Source organism: Chiroxiphia lanceolata, chromosome 5 (assembly GCF_009829145.1).
Source record: "Chiroxiphia lanceolata isolate bChiLan1 chromosome 5, bChiLan1.pri, whole genome shotgun sequence".
NCBI lineage: Eukaryota > Metazoa > Chordata > Aves > Passeriformes > Pipridae > Chiroxiphia > Chiroxiphia lanceolata.
The window spans coordinates 48,731,118-48,754,008 of NC_045641.1; the positions used below are offsets into that span (position 1 = coordinate 48,731,118).

The 22,891-nt window shown below is 42.2% G+C and overlaps 2 protein-coding genes across 4 annotated transcripts; both read left to right on the plus strand.

Moving 5' to 3' along the window:
- Positions 1-53: 53 nt before the first annotated feature.
- SMCO3 (single-pass membrane protein with coiled-coil domains 3) lies at positions 54-8,620 on the plus strand. 3 transcript variants are annotated; one of them, XM_032688494.1, is made up of 3 exons: positions 54-82; positions 5,058-5,108; positions 6,830-8,616. In XM_032688494.1, the coding sequence occupies exon 3, from the start codon at positions 6,844-6,846 to the stop codon at positions 7,519-7,521; it is 678 nt and encodes a 225-aa protein (XP_032544385.1). In that variant the 5' UTR covers positions 54-82; positions 5,058-5,108; positions 6,830-6,843; the 3' UTR covers positions 7,522-8,616. The 3 variants fall into 3 exon arrangements, with proteins under 3 accessions (XP_032544385.1, XP_032544383.1, XP_032544384.1); XM_032688492.1 differs by lacking the exon at positions 54-82 and adding an exon at positions 939-4,564 and having other exon boundaries at positions 6,827-8,620; XM_032688493.1 differs by lacking the exon at positions 54-82 and adding an exon at positions 939-4,564 and having other exon boundaries at positions 6,830-8,620.
- Positions 8,621-11,614: 2,994 nt separating this feature from the next.
- Positions 11,615-22,309, plus strand: WBP11 (WW domain binding protein 11). The gene is made up of 12 exons (XM_032688487.1): positions 11,615-11,739; positions 12,848-12,965; positions 13,769-13,800; positions 14,425-14,518; positions 14,902-15,098; positions 15,944-16,077; positions 16,753-16,952; positions 17,755-17,949; positions 18,483-18,584; positions 19,374-19,691; positions 20,329-20,511; positions 21,195-22,309. Exons 2-12 carry the CDS (start codon positions 12,902-12,904, stop codon positions 21,626-21,628), a joined length of 1,953 nt encoding a protein of 650 aa, XP_032544378.1. The 5' UTR covers positions 11,615-11,739; positions 12,848-12,901; the 3' UTR covers positions 21,629-22,309.
- Positions 22,310-22,891: the final 582 nt, after the last annotated feature.

Genomic DNA, 22,891 nt, shown 5'->3' on the forward strand with positions numbered 1-22,891 from the left:
TTGCTTTCAGCTGCAACTCCCCAGCTAAGACTGGAACATTCAGTCTGGTTCATCAAAACAGATATTCCCTGGACCCATTCAGGTAGGAGGAAAGTTATCTATGGCCCTTCTGAAGATTAAGTCTGGGATACCCTTCACTGTAGGTAGCTTTTCCCTTAGGCATTCAGGAAAGACACACAGGGACTTTGGACCCTTTATTTAGTACCTTTATTTTTATTGAGAAAGAGTCTGTCTGTGGGTTGTGAAAGGCACCACAGTGGTAAAATCAAGTGGGTAACTGTGCAGCCTTGCATATCTCCTTTGAGTGCAGGGTCCCAGGAGACAGTAAAATCTGTGGCACAGCAGTTTTTTCCAGCTGCATGATGCCATGCACCAATACCACAGCTCTCATCTCAGGCTGACTGTCTGCATCTCACACACAGGGGACAGAACCATGAAGCTGTGCTGAGACATGAACTTACCAGCAGAGAATCACAAGACTTGTCTTCATCTTGTTCGACTTTAAAATTCCTTTTGAAAAAACCAGACAGGTCCTGTGTTCTCTAGTGGCCAATAAATGCATGCTGGTCATTTCACGTTGAAATGAAGGATAGTCTGTGGAGTCTTACTACTGTCTTCACGGGTGTTGAATATGACTGAGATTTGTTTACCTGCTTTTCTACTGTGCTGTTCTGAGTAATGTCTAATGCTGGAGGTTGAATCAACATCATAAATTGAAAATGGAACTTCTGATTTAGCTATAGATTCCTCTCACTTTTATGCATTCATTTGGCACTTCTGGAGCCTTAAACACCCAAGGCTTAGAGCTATGGAGTTCTCCTATCTTCAAAAAATAACAGTGTGGAAATGATAAGGAATATTTTTTGCCTGCAATTCCCCTTTCCAGCATGCCTTGCTTCTTCACCCCTGGTCCTTCAACCCTACTGATGCTAGCCCTGGGCTGAGGCTATGGTCAGTGGGGTTATCTTACTGATTTAAGAAGACCAGTCACGGTGGTTTAACTTTGCAGTGGAGTCATCAATTGAGCTGAAACTCACTGACACATTTCACAGATAATCCGAGCTTTTAGGTACTGATGGTCTTGGCAGGAAGCTGGAGTTCAGTATTCACTTCCCTGTCTGAAACAGTAAGCAACAACTTATTGCTGTTATCCAAAAAGATCTGAATAGAACAGGACTGCACAAGCTGCTGGTCAGCTGGCTAGTCAAAAGTAAGGACTGCCAAAAACACCTATATGAACTGCTTGACTCTTGAAGCAGCTCCATATAAGCTTGGTGCTCCCATTTCCTTGGAAATCTTGCAGCAAGGAATACAGAATTTAGGTACAAGAGAAATATTAGCATTAGAAATGTAGACACTTAAGGAATTTGGATGTCACCAGGTTTTACCGGATTAAAGGGCAGATCACTGGGATGCAGGCCTCAACCATTTTAACAAAGGCTTGGAATCCTTCACAAGGTGGCTTCAGCACCCTGAAAGCTTCCTCTGAGTAGTTAGCTGCTGTTTTCAGGCTTTTTTTTATGGATCTGTGCTCTTGAGGGATAGGCTGAAGGAAAACACAAAGTGAAGAGGAGGATAGAGAGCCAAGTCTGAGGTGTTGCGATGTTCAGCTCGAGGAGGAGCTGCCTTCTGTGGTATTTGGTGTTCTCATTTTGTTGCAGCATTTTCACAATATTGGCATAGTCTATGAGAAGTTCTGATCTTGAAGGGACAAGACAGGTGAACTCAGTAACTCTTGAATAGCAGACTCTACTGCTTCAGGGAAATTGTCATGTTTCAACATCACTGCAATAGATGCACTGGTGATGTTTTCTAGTGCCCCCTTGTAAATCCCAGAAAGTTCCTTTACTGCAGCAGTCTTGTCCTGCAGGGAGGTGATAGGACCAGGAATCTTAGCCACAAAGTGTGGCCGATGCTTTCCTGTACATCTTTGTCATCTGTTTCCATGGTGACTTGCATATCTCTCAAAGCATTGACCAAGAGCTGCAGCTTTTCTTTAATGCCGAAGTGTTCTTTCACATGATGGGGAAGCTGGTGCGAACTTGCACATTGAAGAGTGAGAATATTGTGTTGGTTGAAGTGACATAGACATACATTGCCATGCAGATTCCGGCAGACCCTGAACAGCCTTTTTTTATTACTATTAAAGCCAAGGTGGGTTAACGTTTCTGGAGTAGAATCTGACTCTGAAAAGCAAACAGAAGTAATACAGAAGATGTTAATACAGTGGAGTTGCAGGGGAATAAAAGTGGATATATTTTTGACTACATTTCTGAAACCAATTGTGCAAATTACCAACCCACCTGACGCATCCTTCTCCAAGACATTAGTTAGAAGAAAACACAGAAAAAGCTCTTTGACAGCCTTTTCAGGAGTCTTACCAAGCAGGCCACTAAAATGTGATGTAAACAGCTGCAAGTGTCATTACTCTTCTGGCTGCAGGAATTATGACTTTGACCTTCAGCATGCAATCTTTAAAGTAAGAGAAGTGCTGTAGATGAATTATGCTTGTGTTTTGATGTTTATTGGTAAATTTGTGTGAGTCCTAGACAACAATCTACTTTACATCATCCTTAGAACTATAATCCTTCAGTTTGTATATACTGGTGGGTGTACACAGAATTAAACTCATATTCTTGGGAGGAGGGAGTAAACACAGCAAAATCAAATGCATGACATTACATTCAAGAGACAAAGCAATTGAAGACTGAGTAATTCAATATTTTGTCAGGCTACAGTGCTCTGAGAAGTGACCCTTATCAGTCAGTTCATACAGCAACTAGATGATGCAAGCAACCCTTGATAGGTGGAAGCACAAAACATTCTCCTTGCTTGGGGTCCCATCTTGATGCCATTTAGTCTGCTAAGAAGTTATGCCCTTCTGCTTGCACCTAAAAATTCTCCCAAAGCCAACTGCAGATACAGTCCTGGAATAGCATGCTGTTGTTTTTGCTTGAGCCAGACTTCTTTAAAGCCAGACTGGTTGCAGCTGGCACAGATATTGCTGTGGTTAGATGTGCAGATAGATGTGTCTTAGCAGTTGCAACTTCCCATCCCACTGTATACTTTCAAAGACTTTTTTCTCAGAGCTCAGTTCAACCCTCTGCCTTTTCCTGCATTTCTTTCCCATGGCAAAAGTAGTCTGATATTTTGTGAAATAACAAAATTGATTTTAGCCTCCACTGCTGTTCAGAGCTGGATGTGGGTCTCTGCACCACTTCTTCCATTCTCATGGCACCAGAGACCTGGCAAATTGCAGTAAAAAAGGGTGACAGACACTCCAAATAAAGTCTTTCGCTCAAACTTAATAGGCCTGAAACAATAGCTAATAATTTTCCCTAAAGACTCGAAGTAAAGCAGAAACAAAACTGCTTGCATACTTTTCAAATTATTTTCTGTCATGTTCCAAGTGATAGAGGCTCTAGAAGAGAAGAATTTGCATCCATTGCAAACACTGAAGACATGAAATCAGTTTCCAGCCTATAGAATCAGACACAGAGGCAGTTACCAGCCAGATCAATTCAATTCAATTCAGTCCAATATCAGAAGATATTCAGGACTACATGGCATCCTCAGTTAAAAGAATAGGAGTCACAATTAATTGACGATTCCAGAATTGTAGTAGTTAAATCATTTAATGTTCTCTCTCAGCTCATCTTCTCATGCCTACAGCTCTGACAAGAGAGTTTGGCACTCTGTATTCATCTGGGTTGAATACAGCAGCTCAGCTTTCAGATGAAATCAAGTTAGCATCACAGAGTATTCATTATATGCTTGATTTTATGCTTTCATCTGAGAACTCAACTATTCTCTAGAGGGGAAGCAGTATTCCTGACCAGACTCCTGTGGGCTGCAGGTCCACCTTTCTAAGGATCAGAGCATGAAAGATGTTTTGTTTGGTTGAAGACAGAATTACAGCCTCATCTTGCTGGGACAGACAAAGCCTGTTTTCACTGCCTGTGGTATCTATTTTTCTGTTTTTGTGGGACTGTTCAACTTTTCTTCCATAATTCACAGATATAAAAAAACCAGTCATTGTAAAAACTCATTATTTCAAGACATAGTTGCAAACATGAATATTTATATTTCTAAACAATAGAAATTTATAAATCCCAATGAAAAACTTAATCCTGTGTCTATTTGAACAAAAAGTGCTGTCCTACACCTTTTGTGTTTTGAGAACAGAAAGTAACACCATCCCCTTTCAGCCATTTCTGTAGGTACTTGTGAGGGTACCTCTGTTAGGAGGGATTTGTGCTGTACCTATTCCCTCCAGGAACAGAAGGTCTCTGGAGGATCTAACAATTGGGAACTAGCTTTAAGTAAACTGAATTCTGTTAAAATTGGAAGGAAGGGGAAAGGAGGAAGAAAAATAGATGAATCTGGGTAAACATCACACAATAGAATTAATGACAAGCAGGCAGGCAACAGGACGGAGCTGAAGCCCAGCCTCCGGATCCCTAACTCATCACATGCTGCTGGAAAACACCAGACGAACACAGGGGAAAGAGGCTGAAGTTACTGTCCCATACACATTTCATCAGGAGCATTCAGACAAAATCAGGTAGGCACTCTAAATGTTTAATTAGAAAAGTTTCTGCAGAAAATCTCCCTGGAGCCAGAGAAATTGTCAGAAATATATGTGGCCTGCCTAACTCTAGAAAGAAAATGTAAAAACTAGCAAAAGTGAAGACTAAGAAGTAATCTTAGCATTAAGAGACATAAAATCTAGAGCAGCTATAAGAACCTGAAATAACCATACGTAAATAATAGAAGCTAAAAGTCTCCTCCACACCTGTCTAGAATGTGAAATGTTTGCTGAAGTGCTATTCCTTCTGAAGCATTTTGTCTTCTCAGTTTCTACAAATAAGTAAAGCAAATTACCTTACAATAAAACACTAGTGGAGTAGAAAGGTTCTAATATCACACTGAGTCAGAGAGCAAGTCAGTGGTATCCCTGAGGCAGGAGTGATATGAAATCATAGCTTGCACTGACATGGCTTTATGTTTCCTGAAAATCACAAACCTTTACAGTATATGTACTTTGCTCCCTACAGCTTGAAGAAAAAGATGTGTTAAAGAGTTTAATCTCTTGACAGAGCTACAAGGTAAGTGGCTGACAGAAATGCACAGTACTGTGCAAAATATTGTGGGAAAAAATCTCTTCAGACTGGCTTATATTTCAATACTGAGATTAAAAGTTGGCAGGGGACTGTTGAAATCATTCTGGTTTTCAATTGTGACTTTGTGGGGGAGGGTGTGTTTAGTAAAATACAGCTGGGTCAGTGTCAGATGATTTGCAGTTAACAGATAGTGCAAGAATTACAAAGGACCAATATGGCACAAAGGCATCTTTTTAAGAAGAAAAATCTAGGTAGTTCCCTACACATAACTATTTGTAGTTCTAACTGTGATATGTAGGCACCAACAGCAAGAAGAGGTTTATCTTGGAAAAATGCAAAGCACTTGCCACAAAAGTGGCCCAGATTTGCAATAAAGGGCTGAGAACATAAAAAGTACCAACAAAGAAATGAGTCAGCCTACTCATTCATAGTTTGCCCCTGTTGCTAAGATTTTTGCATTTAAGTCAAAACCATGCTAAAGCATTTTCACTTTGCAGCTGGTGATGGGGTCAAAGGGAAGTGGCACTGTGTTGTTTATGGAGTCTTAGTGATGAGGAGTAACTCCATGATCACTGGGAACTCAGTCTCTTTGGACTCTGTGTATTGACATGCAGGTTATGAAGAAATATATATTAAATATGCCCTTTTGTTGGCAAACCAGCAACAGCTCAGAGAAGAATGGTGACCATAAAGATTAGACACAAGGGGAGTTAAATTTTGTGCTCTGGTCTGTACAGTGATAAGAGAGGGCCAGATTCTGCTCAGTTATGTCCTAGGAGCTTGGTGAGCATCTGCAGACATTGGCTCTGCATGAGACACCCTGGGAATTGAGGGAGTGAGGCTGTGCAAGCAAGGCAAGCTGCTCCAAGGCAGTCTGCCATCAGAGACAACCTGGTGCAGGTGCACCTCATGGTGCTTACACAGTGTGCTGAACGTCACAGGGCTGTCTGCAGTGGTTTGACATTCAGAGTGAAAAAACAATGGGAAATCAATTACAACAGGTGAATAAACAATGAGGGAACAGGCTAAATATCAGGGAAGGAAATACAGTGGGAAATGTGTGTAAGGTGACATAGGTTAGGATAGGTTTATCATAGATAATTTTACTGTTCTGTATGAATTCCCAAGGGTAGGTTTATTAGTAGAAGCAAAGAGTGCTTATATAGTAACATTTTCTCTTGAATGTTAGATGAAAAAAGCTACACCAGCATAAAACACCCTTATGGTGATACAGACCATGTCCACTCCACCAGTCATCACAGTTGCTGAAAAATCAGATGCCTCTAAACTGAAAAAACAGGCTGGTACAGAATTGTGCCTAAATCAAGCCTTTAATTTTCCCAGCTTATTTTAGATTTTGCTGATTAGATGAGATTGTTCCATTTTTTAGTGAACTAGTTCAGCTTCTATCATCTAGGTTCCAATTTCAGTTTCAATCTTCAGTTTTCAGTAAACCATGTTCTATTTATGCTAATTACATATTTGTTAGCTATTTTTGCTGCTCTGAGTATACCCAGTGTCTTAAAAGGTCCTTTTCCAATTATTTGTCTAAAGATCCAAACCAAGAATTAAGATTTGTAAGATATGCCTTGAGATTTGACCTGCTGAGTATAAAAAGAACCAGTGAGGCAGAGACAAAGCACATTTTACTGCTACAGTTATGGGTGTTGAACAGAGTAAAAGATTTCTTTTCTCTCTTGAAGTAGCCTTTTTCTGAAGAATGGCATTGAGCGATCTTCTTTACCCAGACAATCCCAAGAGAAAGCAAGAATTGATCCATTTGCATCAGAAATTGCTTGAGTGCATGTCCACAAATTTCCGTGCAACAAATGAGCTGGTTGGAGTGCTGAATGAACACCTGGGCTGTACCATTTCCCACATTCAGATGAGAGAGAGCAGCACTGTCAAGGAAAACTGTGACATAATCATTCAAGTGATGAGTGAGATTCAGCATCAGGTACAGAAGATTGATAGTGACATGAAGGAAAAGCTCGAGCCAGTGCTGTACCAGAAGCTATATGATATCAAAGAGCCTGAATTGGAGAAAATTGCAATAGCCCAGAGAGTTTTTTCCATTATTCTTGGAGAAGCAACTTCAACAGCTGGGATGGTAGCTGTCAAACTTCTTGGCTCCAATCTTCTAACTTTCACTGTGAGCAAGCTCATCGGTCTCCTTGCACAGATTGGGGCATCTGTTCTTGGGGGAATTAGCATTACCATTATTGGCCTTGGCATTGAAATGATCCTCCATGCCATCCTGGGAGCTGTGGAGAGGAATGAGCTGCTGACAGCTGTGAGAAGCTACGAGAAGCACCTGGCTGAGTTTAAAGCAGCCTCAGAAAAGTACCAGCATGCCATACATGAAGTGACTTCTTTGGTGAGACAACAAGTTCAGTGAATGAAGTCAGAGTTCTCTCTTCTCCTGTGACAGTGGCTGCAGCAGCTATGCCTGAAGTAACCTTTTTGATTCATTATCGCAAATGAACTATTGATGGCTTTTTTTTCTTATTAGTGGCAGCAGAGCAAGAGATGTGACAATTTTGGGAACTGGCAATGAAATATATTAATAGGAAACTGGCTTATAGGTGTTTTTGGGAGGCAATGTTTCAGATACTTTGTACCTTTCCTTCACTATTTTCTGGAATGCATTGTAGATAGCCTTGAACTGTAATTCATACTAGTGGCAATAATACTCACTGCTGGAGCAGTGGTGGTGAGGAGGTGTGATTTTTCTCTATGTTTCTATATACATATACATATATATATATTTATCATATACAACATGATGGGAGAAAACAATTTCAACAAGGCAATCCATGCCAACGTCTGGAGGCTTCATCAGGACAGCTGTGGTTGCCAAACTCTTAGTGTGGATTAGTGCTAAATCTGATAGACTGGATTCCCTGTTCACTGAACTACTTATAAGGACTAGCTGAATCATATTTAGCTCCTATTTCCTGTCCCATCCCTGCCTAAGGAGCCAGCCAGAGATCTTTAAATAAACTCTAATCCCAGTAGATTGGCAGGTAAGAGAAGCCTGGGCCAACAGGTACACACACACAACCTGGCCCCACAGCTGAGAGAAACCAGCTGCCACGTTCCAGGTGTGCCTGGCTGTGAATAACCTCTTATGCTTGTTAATGCTCTGCTCCTACAAACTCACAGGTAAAAACTTCTTTGCAAAGCTGCTGTTTTGTTGATTGAAATGGAATAATACAAATGTACAAGTGCCTGTAGGATTGCAGCCCTATTAATGCACTGAAGTTATTTTCGAATGCTTTACCCAGTCCCACTAATGTGAGACTGCCAAGAGTATGCTCAGATTCTTCATTTCACAATATGCTACCAAATGTCCTTATTTTTTGGATTTTAAAACAAAAGCTGGAAAGAAGAACATGATTTGTAGTCTCTTGCTCTGATTTGCTGTGGATTGCTTTCTTTTGATTTTAGAAAAAAAAAGGTAATTTAAGATTTAATAAAAATGTGCATATTGTAAGACCTTTCTTTTCTGTACTTTTTTTTGTTCTGAAAACCCAACCTTAAATCAAATAATGAAAATATTAAAATCTTCATTATAGATGCAATTTATAAATTTTATAATTTTTTATATCCATGATAGACTGATCTAGTTGGATTGTGTATAGCTTCTTCTTTTAGTACCAGCTTCCCCCAAACTAAGAGCATGTTCAAATTCATACATGTTTGTTAATATTCAATATTAGCAATAGTAATTTATTAATAACTAGATTATGCCTATGAAAGTAAAGAAATGGGTGAGATTACAAAGGGGATAAAAGCCTAAATAGGCTGTACAACCCTTCCATTATGGGGTTCTTTTTTTTTCCCCCTCCCCCACTGGTCTCACTTTAATCATCTTTTCTGACTCCTCTTCGTTTTTGTGCTCAAAAGCCACTAGATGGCGATGAAACTGCTAGCACTCAACAGCTCTGCCAGCTCTGCCAGTCATCGGGGAAAAGTCCAGGCTTCAGGAACACGGGTGGGTGCCAGGAACTGAGAAACTGAGACCAGCACAAGCCGCACACTAGGCTATGTGCATCAGGAAAGGCAATTCAGAGGAGGCAAAAAGCGCTGCCTTGCGTGCATGAGATATTGTGGCGGATGACATGGTGACCTGAGGCATCGTTTCTCCAAAACGTGACGTTTTCTGTCTCCTGACACAAGTGGCACTCAGTTTAGAGGCACTTGTGTAGAGGCAAGAGATTGTCAATAGGCAGAATAGCAATATTTTAGTGTTGGAGAGGTAGGAGTTCCTGGCACCCGCTTTCTATGTGCAAATGTATGTTCTAAACTAGGAAGAAAAACCACCAGCTCTTTGTGAGATTCCCAATCACTGCTGTACAAGAATAGTGGAGTCAAATAAAACTGAATCTCTTGTATTTTTCAGGCAGTTTGTCCACATTTTCTTGAAAGCAAGTACTAAGCAGTGTCAGGGGAAGTGGGATACACAATGAGGAACACAGAGATATACAATTTCTACTCAGCTCTATGCATATCCTTGTTCCTAGTGGACTTAAAGGAAAGCAGGCTTCCCCACCACAGAATTAATCCCTGCTCTCTAACTCTCTGTCCAGCCTTAAACTTGGTGCTCCAAAGGTGTCATAACCCATCTATTGATGTTTCTTCTCTACACTCCTTGGAGCTGCATCTTGGTGTGACAGAAGTATCGAGTGAAAAATGTGAGAGAACTACTGTCCAAGTCAGCAGACACTTTTGGGAGAAAGCAGTCACAGCTGAGGCAGCACCTTTGTCCCCACTGAGCCCAGTGTTCCCATGACAGAAAGCCCCAAGCTTTGCAAGGTGCAACTAATCTTCAAAAATTCAGCCGTCCCCCTCTCCAGTGACATGGTGCATGACAGGGATGTGCATGGCCACAGCTTTACATCACATCCCCTCGAGCATTCTCCCTTTGCTCAGGCTGCTGTTCTGGACAAAGGATTAAGAATTAAAACTGTGATATGTGTGTTCCAAGTCAGAACAGCCTCAAGGAAGAAAAGAAACTAAACCAGCTCAAGCCAGTCTAAGCTGCTTTCGAACTTGTGTGGAAAAACAGTATGGTTGCAAGCAAAATCTGCCCTGCAGAAAGTTCTTTCTGGTAACAAGAATAATGTAAAGAGAACAGGCCAAAGAGGCACAAGGTGGGGATGACTCTGCTCTGTACATGGTTAGCAAGACTCCCTAGGCACTGAGAGCTCCTGAAGCCTTGGCTCCGAGGATTCTCCTGGACTAGCTATCTGCTAACTTGGATTTTGTGCAGTGTGTGATGGATGTTGGCATTATTACGATACACAGCTTATAGTCTTTTACCCATCCTGCAATGATCCTTCATAAACTTCCAAGTTTGCCAACTGAGATTCCATTATCTGAAAACCTGTAACAACATTGTCTTGCGTGGCATGTTCACCAGGAGCGGGGCGGTCTACAAATCCTGCTCAGAGCTCTGACCACCTCTGTTCCCAAGTGCTGCCTGTGCAGAGAAAACTGTCCTTCCTACACCTCTCCCTGGCATGCTAATTCTTTAATCCTACACCTATATTTTATTGCTTGCACCCTGATGTTTCATGTATCTTTATCCTGGTTCTTTGTGTGCTGTGGACTTTTGCTAGAAGTTGTACTTTGGACAATGACGCAGAAGAGCTCCTACAAGGTGTTCCCCAGCCTCACCAGTTCACCACAAGGGGAGCTGCAGGAAGAGCCAAGTAACAGAGTAGCTCCAGTGGTCCTTGATGGGACCAGACTTTCTCCTGTTCCCTTAGTACAGCCTGAGCTCCCAGATGAACGTCATCAGTCACTTTTTCCCAGTAGTCCCGTGGAACGGCGGCTTGCCAAGGATCCCAAGAGAGGGATGCCAGCCCCGCTCACAGGGCAGCAGCGCTGCCTCGAGGCCAAACCCTACAACAAACCCATGTGACAGACCTGAGGCTGTGGGCAGCTCCCTCCTGCTCCCGCAGCACTTTGCGTTTATTCCCCATGGACAGAGAGTTCTCACATGCCCTTTGGCTCTGCCTTGTTTCAGGGCGGGGGTGGTGGGCACTTTGTGGGATCTCCCCTGGAGAGTCCGGGAGAACAGCGCCCTCGACGACCACGTTCACAGGCCTTCCCTTCTGTCCCTATTCCCTTCTGTCCCTATTCCCTTCTGTCCCAGTCCCTATTCCAATCTATTTCCAGCACTGGCCTTGCCGGCGTAGGGCTCTCTCACCCGTATCCCTCCCGAACTCTGTCTTCACCTGCTCTCAGGGCTCGGCTGGCTGGGCACAGCCTGTCTCTGCCCCTGTCCCTTTCCCTATCCCTATCCCTGTCCCCGCCCCTGTCCTTCTCCCTGTCCCTATCCCTGTCCCTGCCAGTCCCCGCTCCAGCCCCGCCTCCTGGCCCCGCCCCGGTCCAACCACAGAGTCGGAACCTCCGAGGGGAGGGAGGGGCGGCGGAACCATAGAGTTGGGGCGGCCCCTTCCGGAGCCCAGTTCCGCGCGCAGCCACACGGTGCCGGGGCAAGATGGCGGCGGAGCCGCGCAGGCGGGCGCGGGGCTGAGAGGCCGCGGGGCTGAGAGGCCGCGGCTCCAGCGGGAGGGAGCCCGGCCCGGCCCGGCCCGGCAGAGGGGTGAGAGCGGTGGACGGTGCTGGGTTGCGAGGAGAAAGGAAGGGAGGAGAAGGCGGTGGTTTGCGCTCCCGCCTTCTCTTCCTCCTTCTGTCGGGGGAGGAGAAGGGAGGGCTTTCTACCCCGTTCCTCAGTGGCCAAAAAAGTCAGAAATTTAGTGCTTGATTTTTATTTTTTTTTTTCCACCTTTGTATGTTAACTTGTTGCATTGAAACTCTTTACTTTGAGTCCTAAGAAGATTTGGGATCGAGGTTTCAGAAGTTTGTTCTCTTTCCCTTTACCCTTTAAATGGTAGAAATGTGGGAAATACGGGGTGTAAATGTAACTGCTACCTCTGTGTGGTGAGCTTCCCACCTAAAGAAATGATAGCGTCTTGCAAAAAAACCCCAGTATTTTGTCAGGCAATTAGGAGTGGAGGTAGAGGGAGAGCAAAACTGAGAGAGAAGAAACATAGTTTCTGTAGTTTGAACGCTTAGGTAGTCATCTGTAAGGTGAAGAAATGTCAAAAGACAGGAAATAATCTTTTCCAGAATAACCCTTTCTTTGGTCATCACAACACAGCTTGAAATAATGCTGATGGAGACAGAGAGCACAAGTGGGCTCTGGGGAGGCGAAGAAGACATGGATGTGTGCAGCACACCTGCTGATGGATACAGTGGGTACTGGGGAGGGACAGCAGTGGCAGCTTAGAATCTGAGGAAGGGAGGAGATTTGGGGGGAAACATTTGCGACAGAGGTGAAAACTGGAGAGCTCTCGTGAGAGTAAATGAGAAGCTGAACTCTGATATGCTCTTAGAAAAATAGAATATGTGTTTCTGCCTCCCCTGCACCCCTTCACAGTGTAAGCACAAAGCTTCTTGGTTTGCCTACTAGTGTGAATAATGACAATTATCAATTAGTTTAAAATTATTTCTTAGTGAAGTAGTAGTAAGTAGGTACTTAGTTAAATTAGTAGTATTTAATTAAAGTAGCATGAGCTCGGAGTTGGGTGTGAGGACCTTGCAAGTGTTTGAGCTATTTGAGGGTGCAACCTCAGTGCAATGAAGAGAAGAGAAATAATCATAATTAAGCTTTCAGTGCATAGGACCTGAAACCGTATAATCTTTTCCAGGTCTCTTCCTATTTTTTAAGTTCGTTTTTTTGAGGCAGAAGAAAAAAGATCAAAATGGGGCGGAGATCTACATCATCCACCAAGAGTGGGAAGTTTATGAATCCCACCGATCAGGCCCGTAAGTATCCATAAAAGCTAAGCAGATGGGAATGGGGGGTGCCTTTGAAAGCAGATAAAAAGCTTTTTCTGAGGATAAGATCCTTGCTCATGAATCAGAACTGAGTGTCCCTAACTTGAAAAACATCTCAGTTTTGGCTGAGAAGGCTTCTTGCTTTCATGCTGTTGCTTCTCTGAGTATTTCTCTCTTGGTTCTCTCTGTGGTTATCAGTTTGTATTTAGCTGTTAGTTAAACTGCAGGCTGCTTCCTGGGACAGAGTTAATCTGACTGAGATTGGAATTTGAGGAACATGTAGGTGTTTTGTAGGTGCTCTGGTTAGATGAGGGAGTTGTTTTAACTGGTTTTTTTGCTTTTGGTGACATGTCAGATGTTATCAAGTCTAAGTACATAAAGAAAATCTAGACTTACATGGTGGAAATGCTTTATTTCAGATGCATACTCAAAGCCTAGATATTTTTCGAGTGTGTTGTCTGTTGACTCTGTTTCAGCTTCTGTGCAGCAATCTTTTCATGGTTGCACGTATTACTATGACTTCTGTTGCCTGTTGTTCTATTTTTTGTATGGAAAAAGTTCTACTTCTGGAGACCTGAAGACTGCAGTATCTCCTTTTTTTTCTGTATAAAACACTTGAAACAGAAATCTATTTCATGCTGTATTTCTCTCTCAGTGGGAAGTTGAGTTAAAGTTACAGTCTTTGAAGATGAGTGAGCTGTTGAGAAACAGCACTAGTCTTGATGAAGGAAAGATTCTTCCATTTGATTGTGTCTTTCAAGTTGTTATTTTCTTTTTCTTTCCCCCTCTAGGGAAGGAAGCTAGGAAAAGGGAACTAAAGAAGGTAAATAAAGAGATTGGGAACATTTAGTTGGCATTTTCTGTACTGTGTATCATGTTTGTGACTGTAATGGGCTGTGGCTGATTACTAGACTACAGATGTTTTGGTTGGTATCCTAAGATTGACTTTGGAAAATACTATCCAAACAAGTAGTTTAAGAAAACAGAAATCCTGTTTTGAGTAAACATGTCTCATCACCTGCTGGTTTTTAACTTGTAATTTTTTTTGAAATATTATTGTAAGTAGTTAGGAGTAAAATTAAAAAAAACAAACGAAGCCAGCAAACAAGCAACAAGCCCAATACAAAAAAAAACAAACAGCAAATAAGCCACCCGAGACTCACACACTTTTTAGCATTTTACTCTATTTTGTCAGTTGGTTATTGTGTTGATTGTATGTGTCTTAATTGAATGAATTATAGTAGCATTTGTAATTATCAAGATAGTGGAATTAAAATTACCAGGAGTTTTAGTTACCTTTGCTTCTGATTTGTGCCATGGTGAACATTTGCAGGGCATTTTGAGGTGTGTTTTTTTTCTCCAGACTGGAAATATTGAGAAAGGGTAACAGATGTTCTATGTCTTTCTTCTGTGACACTTTTCTGATCTGCTTGATCTCTGATCTTAGAACAAAAAGCAACGAATGATGGTACGAGCAGCTGTACTGAAGATGAAAGATCCAAAGCAGATTATCCGGGACATGGAAAAATTGGATGAGATGGGTGAGTAAGAGGTCCCAGGTGTTGGACTTAGGCAGTGGTTCATGTAGATGTATGGCTTAGTTTTAAGGGATGACTGGGGAGACTAAATAGAATATTTCCTTTCCTGTTAGAAGGGGGGATGCTGTTAAAGCTGGAGATTAATTACAATTTAAGGTGATGTGGTGCCATCAAAAAGGACCTTTTTCAAGAAGATGTCTGATAAAAAGAATGAGTAGTGTGTGTGATATAACTTAGAGTTGAAGGAGAGTGTTGTCATAAGGCTGAAGACTTCCTGAAAATAGGGTTTGAAGATGTTTTTGCTTTGAATTGATTTCATTCATCACAGTTGTGCAGTAGAGTAATTTATGAATTTTTTTTGTCATTTATTTACTGTCTTGGATCAGAGTTTAACCCAGTACAGCAGCCACAACTTAATGAAAAAGTGCTGAAGGATAAACGCAAAAAACTCCGTGAGACTTTTGAACGTATCTTGCGGCTCTACGAGAAAGAGAATCCTGACATCTATAAAGAGCTGCGCAAGTTGGAAGTGGAGTACGAGCAGAAGAGATCACAACTCAGCCAGTATTTTGATGCTGTCAAGGTGATGCTTAATATATTTCAGTCCTGTAGCTGTTGTAGTGTTATTCTCTTTGTCTGCTCATTAGGTGGGACAGTTACAAAGGAAGGAGGTTTATTAGAGACCAGTGCCATGTAGCCCATGTGAAATACTTACAGTAATTTGCACAGTACCTCCAATTAGAGCATTTCAGTGAGGACAGTTTGGCTGTTGTCAAGCCACTACTTGTCTCTGATATACTGATCTCATTCAACATGAAAGGAGGAAAGGGAAATTTATGTTGCAAATCAACAATATCAGCATTTTGTTTTCTGTATTAAAGAAAGCAAGCCTGTGAGTGTGCAGTTGATATATCTGTGAATTTCTGCTAAATCTGTTGCTGAAAATAATGAGAAGCCTTTGGCATTCTTTTAAAGATCTTTCTCTAACATTCTTCTCTGCTGTATTCTAGAACATAGTGTTGTGCAAATACAAGGATCTGTAAGACTTCTTGGTTTTTTTCCTTTGGAATATGCATCAGTGGGGGATTTGTGCTTGCTGAGTACTCAAAAAATACAGCCATACTTGTCTACAGCCTCTTAGTTTTGGAGACTGAAGGTCTAAAGGGAAATAGAAACATGAATACTAAAGCCTTTTATAAGTGCATTGCATGTGCTTTGTTTTGCATTGAAAGCTTTTACTGCTGACACTTTCCCAAATTTCTTTCATAGGCTGCTGCAAGATAACATGCCCTAAGAACAGACACCTTTGACAAGTGATAGCAGGTCCCATGTGTTCTGTCCTCTCTGAGGTAATGAGGTTGTGCGGTAGCTTCTATGGGAGTAACCCGTTCTTTCTCTCTTTTTTTTTTTTTTACCCCTCCTTTACAGAATGCTCAGCATGTTGAAGTGGAAAGTATCCCCTTACCAGATATGCCTCATGCTCCCTCCAACATCCTCATACAGGACATTCCCCTTCCAGGGGCCCAACCACCTTCTATCCTCAAGAAGACATCAGCCTATGGGTAAGTGGAAAAAGAAACTTAGAGGGGAAGCACTCCTGTTACTGGGAAGGAGCTAGGGGCAGAAGCAGAGGTAATATTGACTTGCAGAAGTCATGAATTTGGAACCAAAGTCCTTTTTAATCTTTCCCTACTCTTACAGGTTTTTGTTTAAATTCATTTGAGTTAAATACTTTGCCTTCTAGTTTTTGGCTTTTTGCATATCGGTAAAACTTAAAACCCTGCCACTTTGAACATCAGTGCCCCTTAAATTGCCATATGTCTGTTCTTTTGTCCTGCTAGCATATTCAGTTTATATGAGTAGTTCGTATAAACTCCTAGTTTGCTTGTTTATTATTTTTTTTCATTCTACTACTAGTTTTTTCTGTTTCCTTCTGAATAGCCTTCTGTTTTCACCAACTCTGTGATTACTTCATTCCTCTTCTGTGGTAGGATTCAGTCTTTGCTTTTTTCAGTGTTCTCTTCAGTTGCTTTCTGAGAAGCTTTTGTCTGATCTTTAGCAGTCATGTCTTTGTATGAGGTTGTAAAGTCCTCGTGTCAGATCTATACTTTCTAAATGTTCACGTTTCTTTTTAGAAGGCTGCTGTGCAAGCAATGATGCTAAATAATTCTATTAAGGGCATGTTTGCTTTTGTTTGTTTGCATTCCTACATTTCTCATTTCCTTTCTTATTTCCAGACCACCAGTTCGGTCCATTTCTGTACTTCCTCCTCCTGGGCTTGGTGTTCCACGTTTACCTCCAGGCAGGAAGCCCCCTGGACCTCCACCGGGGCCACCCCCACCTCAGGTCCTGCAGATGTATGGCCGTAAAGTGGGTTTCACCTTGGAAATGGCTCCTCGAAGGAGAGAGGAGGAGATTTCTTACAGTTCTGAAGCAGGTAAGAACTTTCCTGTTACTGTCTGGAGTTTTCCTTGACCTGTTTTGCTATGAATGTAGTGTGCCCTAGACAAGGTATTCTCTTGGCAGTATGGGTGTTAGTACTACTCGAAGGGCTTTTCTTAAATGAGTGCACCTCTGAGGTGATTCTGATATATTCATAATATCTGCAGTTTTGTTTACTAGGTATATTTTTAAATGTTGAAAGTTCTAATTACATTTTTCAGGGGTTTTTTTTCTGTTAGGTTGCACTGACTGGATATATTCCCATGTGGTCTTAACAGTGCTGAAAGACTGTACATATTATCCCTTCAAAAACCCCAGCTATTCTCAGAGAATTCTTCCTTTTAAAAAACCCACCAAATAAACAAAAATCCCAGACCAACCCACCTCAAACCAAAATCACAACAACAAAATCTCCAGCCAACCCTGAGTGTGCATTTGCTAGGAGAACCTAGGTCCTCCTTTTCACACAGTTGCTGTATCATCCTTAGAAACTTTTGTGAATGTATGGATTAGCTTTATTTCATGCCGGAAAGCATCAAAGTATTTCAGTGGTGGGCAGTTGCTGAATAGAAGTTAGTGAGTTGCAGTAACAGTTGCCAGTTAACCAGCATGCTAATAGGAAATCTTATAAATACATTCTCCAAAATATTCTTTCAGAATATGTGCTAAGCAGTAAAGGGATGACAGTTTGTCAGTGCTGTTGTTAGGGGGAATTTTCTTACTGTAGGCATACAAAATGTTCTTTCACAGCAGCGTATCTGGATTTTATGCATTTCCTAATACTTTGCTTTCTGCAGGACAGCGAGGGCATGATGATGATATGTCCAGCACTAGTGAAGATGAAGGTTATCCTGAGGATATGGATCAAGACAAGCATGATGAGAGCAGCGATGATAGTGACAGCGATAGGTCAGATGCAGACAGTGAAGGCGAGGACTTCCTGCATCGTGACAATGACAAGGAGAGGGAAGGTGGTGAAGAAAAGAAATCAGGTATGGGGGGGAACTTAAAGATTGGGTTTAATTTTTCAGAAGGAAAACACTACTTGGTAGAGTTTATCTGCTCTCCTGACATGATGTGTGTGTGATTTATTTAGTCAGCTACTCTGTTCTAACTCACCTAAATTCCAGCTGAAGGATTTTTATTAATAGATGAGTCAGAAGGAAGCACTTCTAGAATGGTCTAGAAGTGGAGCAACTTTCAGATAAACCTGTTTTCTTAAAAGTTGAGTTAGCTTATAGCTCGTAAGCCATTTTTCACCTGAAGGATTGCATTGGCAGGACACCCTACAAAATTAAGCCTCAGTATAAAATATGCTCACTTGCTTGGGGGAGACCAATTGATAAAGAATACTAGGCTAGCAAAACTTCAAATAGTTAGGAACACCAATGTTAACTCTTATGTAAGGAGCATCATTATGTTAGAATGATACGTTATCCATAACAGGTGTAGACGTAACTCTATCTGATTTTTATTATTTTCTTCCTACGTCCTACCACCCTTGTCCATATTTTGGTTTCCCCAGGTCATAGTGTCCGGTTTGCAGACATGCCTGGGAAGTCAAGAAAAAAGAAAAAGAACATGAAAGAACTGACTCCACTCCAGGCCATGATGTTACGAATGGCAGGTGAGTAAGATGGATATAGTATGAGGTGATATGCCATTATAGAGTAAACATTTTACTGTCTGATCTGCTTAGAGTATCAGCTGTGGTTAGGTATTTGGTTTTGTTATTTGTTTGGGGGGGTTTTAATTTATTTTTTGTTAAGTACTTTATGCACTGTGCATAGCAGAGCTGAAGTGAAGAGTAGGAATTTACTGGGTTTTTTCTTCTCAACCTTTTCTTGCTTAACTTTTAAACAATTGCTAAAATGAAATATGAACCTATTGGTGAAAGAGAAAGGGTAACATTGTGTGCTCAGCCTGTAACCTGCAAGGGTTTGTACTCCTTAAAAATACCCTTTTACTGAAATAAGTTAACCAATAAAGATTATTTCTTGTTTGTTTCAGAAAGAAACTCCAATATCTTTCAAAGGTGTGGAAGTTTCTTTTACATGGGGACTGTGTTTATTTTGAGACTGTGTCTCCAACCCGCTGTCCCTGTTGCCTTACCTCCACACAAACTCCCATAAACCGTAGATCAAATAGCTACAGTTTGGTTTGGTAGTAGAAGCTTCAGGTCTCACAGGAACAGATAGCTCTTGTTCTCAGAGCTCTATCTAGAACAGTGATGATTCTTCTATTATTATTTTTTGTTTATTTTCATTTTCTGTTTAACAATAAAATGTGGTCAGATGTCTGCCCTTTGAAGTAAAGTGTATCTTTCTCTTTCTTCTTCTTTGTGTGCTCAAGATTCTTTGATGTTCACAAAGATGTTACGTGTAGACAGATTTTATAACTATATGCCCATATCCAGGTCAGGAAATTCCAGAAGAAGGGAGAGAAGTGGAGGAATATTCAGAAGAGGAGGAGGAGGAGGAAGAGGAATCGGAGTCTGAAGAGGCATCACAACAACAGCAGCAGCAACAACAGCTCAGTGAGGAAGCTCTGGCAGAGACCGGGTCATCTACTGCAACTTCCCAGACACAACAGCAGCAACAGACTGCGCAGACTGTTCCTCCAACTCAGATACAGGCACCTCCTATGCCTGGGCCTCCTCCGCTAGGACCACCTCCAGCCCCTCCACTGAGGCCCCCAGGCCCACCCACCGGCCTTCCTCCTGGCCCTCCACCAGGTGAATACTTGATTTACTCTGGTTTGAAGGATGCAGGCTCTCAGTACTACGGGCAGTGGTATCAGTTTGGGAGCTTTGAAGCTGCAGAACATGTTGCAGATGGAGTACACGTGCCCAGTGTGGTAATTACTGAGGCTGTATGGTCTGTCAGCAGTCTCTTGATGCTGTACCTTGCTTTTGAGGCATCAAGCTCCTGTAGCTGAGTCTATCTGATGGGTTCTGTCTTTGTCAGAGGCAACACAGGCTGCAGCAGAGCCAGTGTGTGAAGTGGAGTAAAAGAGCAAAAGTACTTATTTTTAGGCCAGAAGAACAATGAAATGCCACAGAGGAAAGTTTTCTAGCTGTTTAAATTCTGACAAACTCAGCTCAGTAGCTGTTTTCAGTTACCACTTCATTATGTGGGGAGGAGTCTTTTTTCCAAGTAGGAGAAGATACTATTTGACTGTTATGAAGAACCTTTAACTCTGTAACTGCTGCCTCTTTTTGAGATTTTTAAACATTCTATTTAATCTGGCAGCTGGCTAATACAGCTTTCAAGTTGCTGTTGAAGACCTTTAGTATTAGCTGATGACATAGTTGCTGGGGTATTTTTTTAACTATGAATTAAATTTCTCTTTCGTTGTACGCATGCTTTCAGGAGCTCCTCCATTCCTGAGACCTCCCGGCTTACCAGGATTGCGTGGGCCTTTGCCTCGACTGCTGCCACCAGGCCCCCCACCTGGACGACCACCTGGTCCTCCCCCAGGCCCCCCACCAGGTCTGCCCCCAGGTCCTCCTCCACGTGGTCCTCCTCCTCGTCTGCCCCCTCCTGCTCCACCAGGTAAAGTGTTCTGTTTATTTCTGTGCCAAGTCTCTTCTTGCTTTATTTTCCCAGTTTTTGCTGTGGTTATCAAGCTGGTGAGTATAATTGGTGGCCAGTTAACCTTTGTTCCTGACTGTATGGCTGCGTAGTGCTTTATGCTGTTACCCTTTTCTGTGTAATAACAACAAGTAAGTGCTGTGTATAGTTTGGTGGCAAGAAATCTATCCTGAAAAAGGGAATTTCAGAGTTTAAACTTTTGCTCTGCTGGACTCTTTCTGAGTAAGCTCTGCGTGCTATAGTGGTTTTCCAATAAATGAGTTGAAGACTGGGATACTTATTTTTTCTGCCTGGGTCAGACATTTCTGATGACTGAAATTGCAGTGGGATGGATCGTCAAGAAACTTTTATTTTCAGATTATAACTTTGAAATTTGAAATGGAGCAATAAACAAGCTCCTGTTGCTTTCAGAGTCTGAAGAGCAGCATTTTCAACCCAGCATTTGGTGCAGGGTTGAAAACTTTTTTTTTTTTTTTTTTTACATTTTGTTTTTAAGCCAGTGCTACTGCATCTTGTTGAGGGTTGCTTTGTTTTGGTTTTCTTTTTGTTTTTTTCTTGGCATTCTGAGCCTGTGCACTTTTTTTATGAAATAATTTAAAATTCCCAGGTGTGGAGACAGCTCACGGTTTCTTTTCTCCTTACAGGTATCCCTCCTCCTCGCCCAGGCATGTTACGGCCACCTCTGGTGCCCCCACTAGGACCTGCCCCACCTGGGCTCTTTCCACCAGCTCCCATTCCAAATCCTGGGGTACTGAGCGCCCCTCCCAGCTTGATTCAGCGCCCCAAGGCGGATGACACCAGTGCAGCCACCATCGAGAAGAAAGCCACGGCCACGATCAGCGCCAAGCCGCAGATCACCAATCCCAAGGCAGAGATCACTCGCTTTGTGCCCACTGCCTTGCGAGTGCGCCGGGAGAATAAAGGGGCTTCGGCTGCCTCCCAGAGAAAACAAGATGATGAGCCTGCCCTCCCGTTAACCAAAGCTGTCCCCAAGGCTGGATCGTCTGCCCCTATCTCTGTACAGACAAAGGATGATGTGTATGAAGCCTTCATGAAAGAAATGGAAGGTCTCCTGTGACCTGTCATAGTCCTAGTCAGCTTTCCTGCCCCTCTGGACACGGATCAGATCACTGTGGAGGGAGGAGAAGGGAAAGTCCTCCTGCAAGCAACGAAAGGGCTCACGTGACAGGGAATAGTTCCCTACCCCCAGGTTAACTTGCCAGTGTGCTGTGAATAGAGACCGCTACAGATGGGGTGTGGCTGGGGACCTCCTCTCAGAGCTAGAGCATTTCCACTTGGTGAAAGGAAATCACAGTAAAGAAGGCAATGCTGCTCCCCTGAAGTCCTCCCCCTTCCTTGGAGGGAGATAATGATACTCTGGGGAGGGGAGCGTGGGATAGAGGGGTGACTATGCTCTGCCTGAATCCTTACACACCCCGAATGCTCTGGTGAGGGTAGTGGAACAGGTTTTTAAGGAGCCAGAAAAGTGTTAGCAGCATTTCATACACAAATGGTTGTCCAGTTTTTGTTTTCTGTACTGGTTGTTTTTTCTGTAAATATTTTATAATCATGTTTTTTAGTTGCAGTGAGGTTGATGAATCATCTTTCTTCCAGGGTGGTCAGGGAGGTAATTTGTTGCGTATACTGTACACTGGAATTTTGCACCCTATCCCCTTTATGGTCATCTTGATGGATTGTCATCGGCTGGGGAAACTTCATGTTGTCTTATGAAAGACAATAAATGTTCAGTGTATCAAAATACTGGTTTCCTTGTGATTTGTGTAAAATTAGCAGGCAGGTGGAAAGGAGGGAGAGTTCTTGGCTGGCCTTGAGAGACAATAGAGGCATTCTGAACCTCAGGAAAGAAAAACTAACTACATTGTAAATAATACATACTTTTTTTTTCCACTGAACTTCTACTATATTCTTGTTGTTTAGTTCCTAAACATCCCTTTCAACCTCTAGCTAGTAGCTAAGTAGTTTCTAGTAGCCGATAGCATGTAGAAACTGAAGTCCTGTAGTATTACTAATAATTACAAAATGATTTCTTCTATATACTCTTATTAAAAGGTTTGCTTCATATCAAGGCTCAGATAACCACTGGATGCATCATGGACAGGCTACCAAGTAAAAATTGGTTAACAGTTTTAATGTTGAGATTAACAGATAATTTTACTTGTGGATAATATTAGTATTAAGATACCAGACTAGCATCTACCATATTCTCTATGTGGATGAACCCTTCTCTGTTGGGGTAGAGTGAACACTTACCTGTTGCTGTACCCATCCTCTTCTGGCTGAGGCAAAAGGCTTTGAATTTGCTACATGTTAAATGCGCTCA

Coding starts and splice junctions, on each gene's coding strand:
- SMCO3 (XM_032688494.1), top strand. CDS start 6,844: ATGGCATTGAGCGATCTTCTTTACCCAGACAATCCCAAGAGAAAGCAA.
- WBP11 (XM_032688487.1), top strand. CDS start 12,902: ATGGGGCGGAGATCTACATCATCCACCAAGAGTGGGAAGTTTATGAAT. Junction 17,950..18,482: donor TGGTGAAGAAAAGAAATCAG/GTATGGGGGGGA, acceptor TGGTTTCCCCAG/GTCATAGTGTCCGGTTTGCA. Junction 20,512..21,194: donor GCCCCCTCCTGCTCCACCAG/GTAAAGTGTTCT, acceptor TTCTCCTTACAG/GTATCCCTCCTCCTCGCCCA.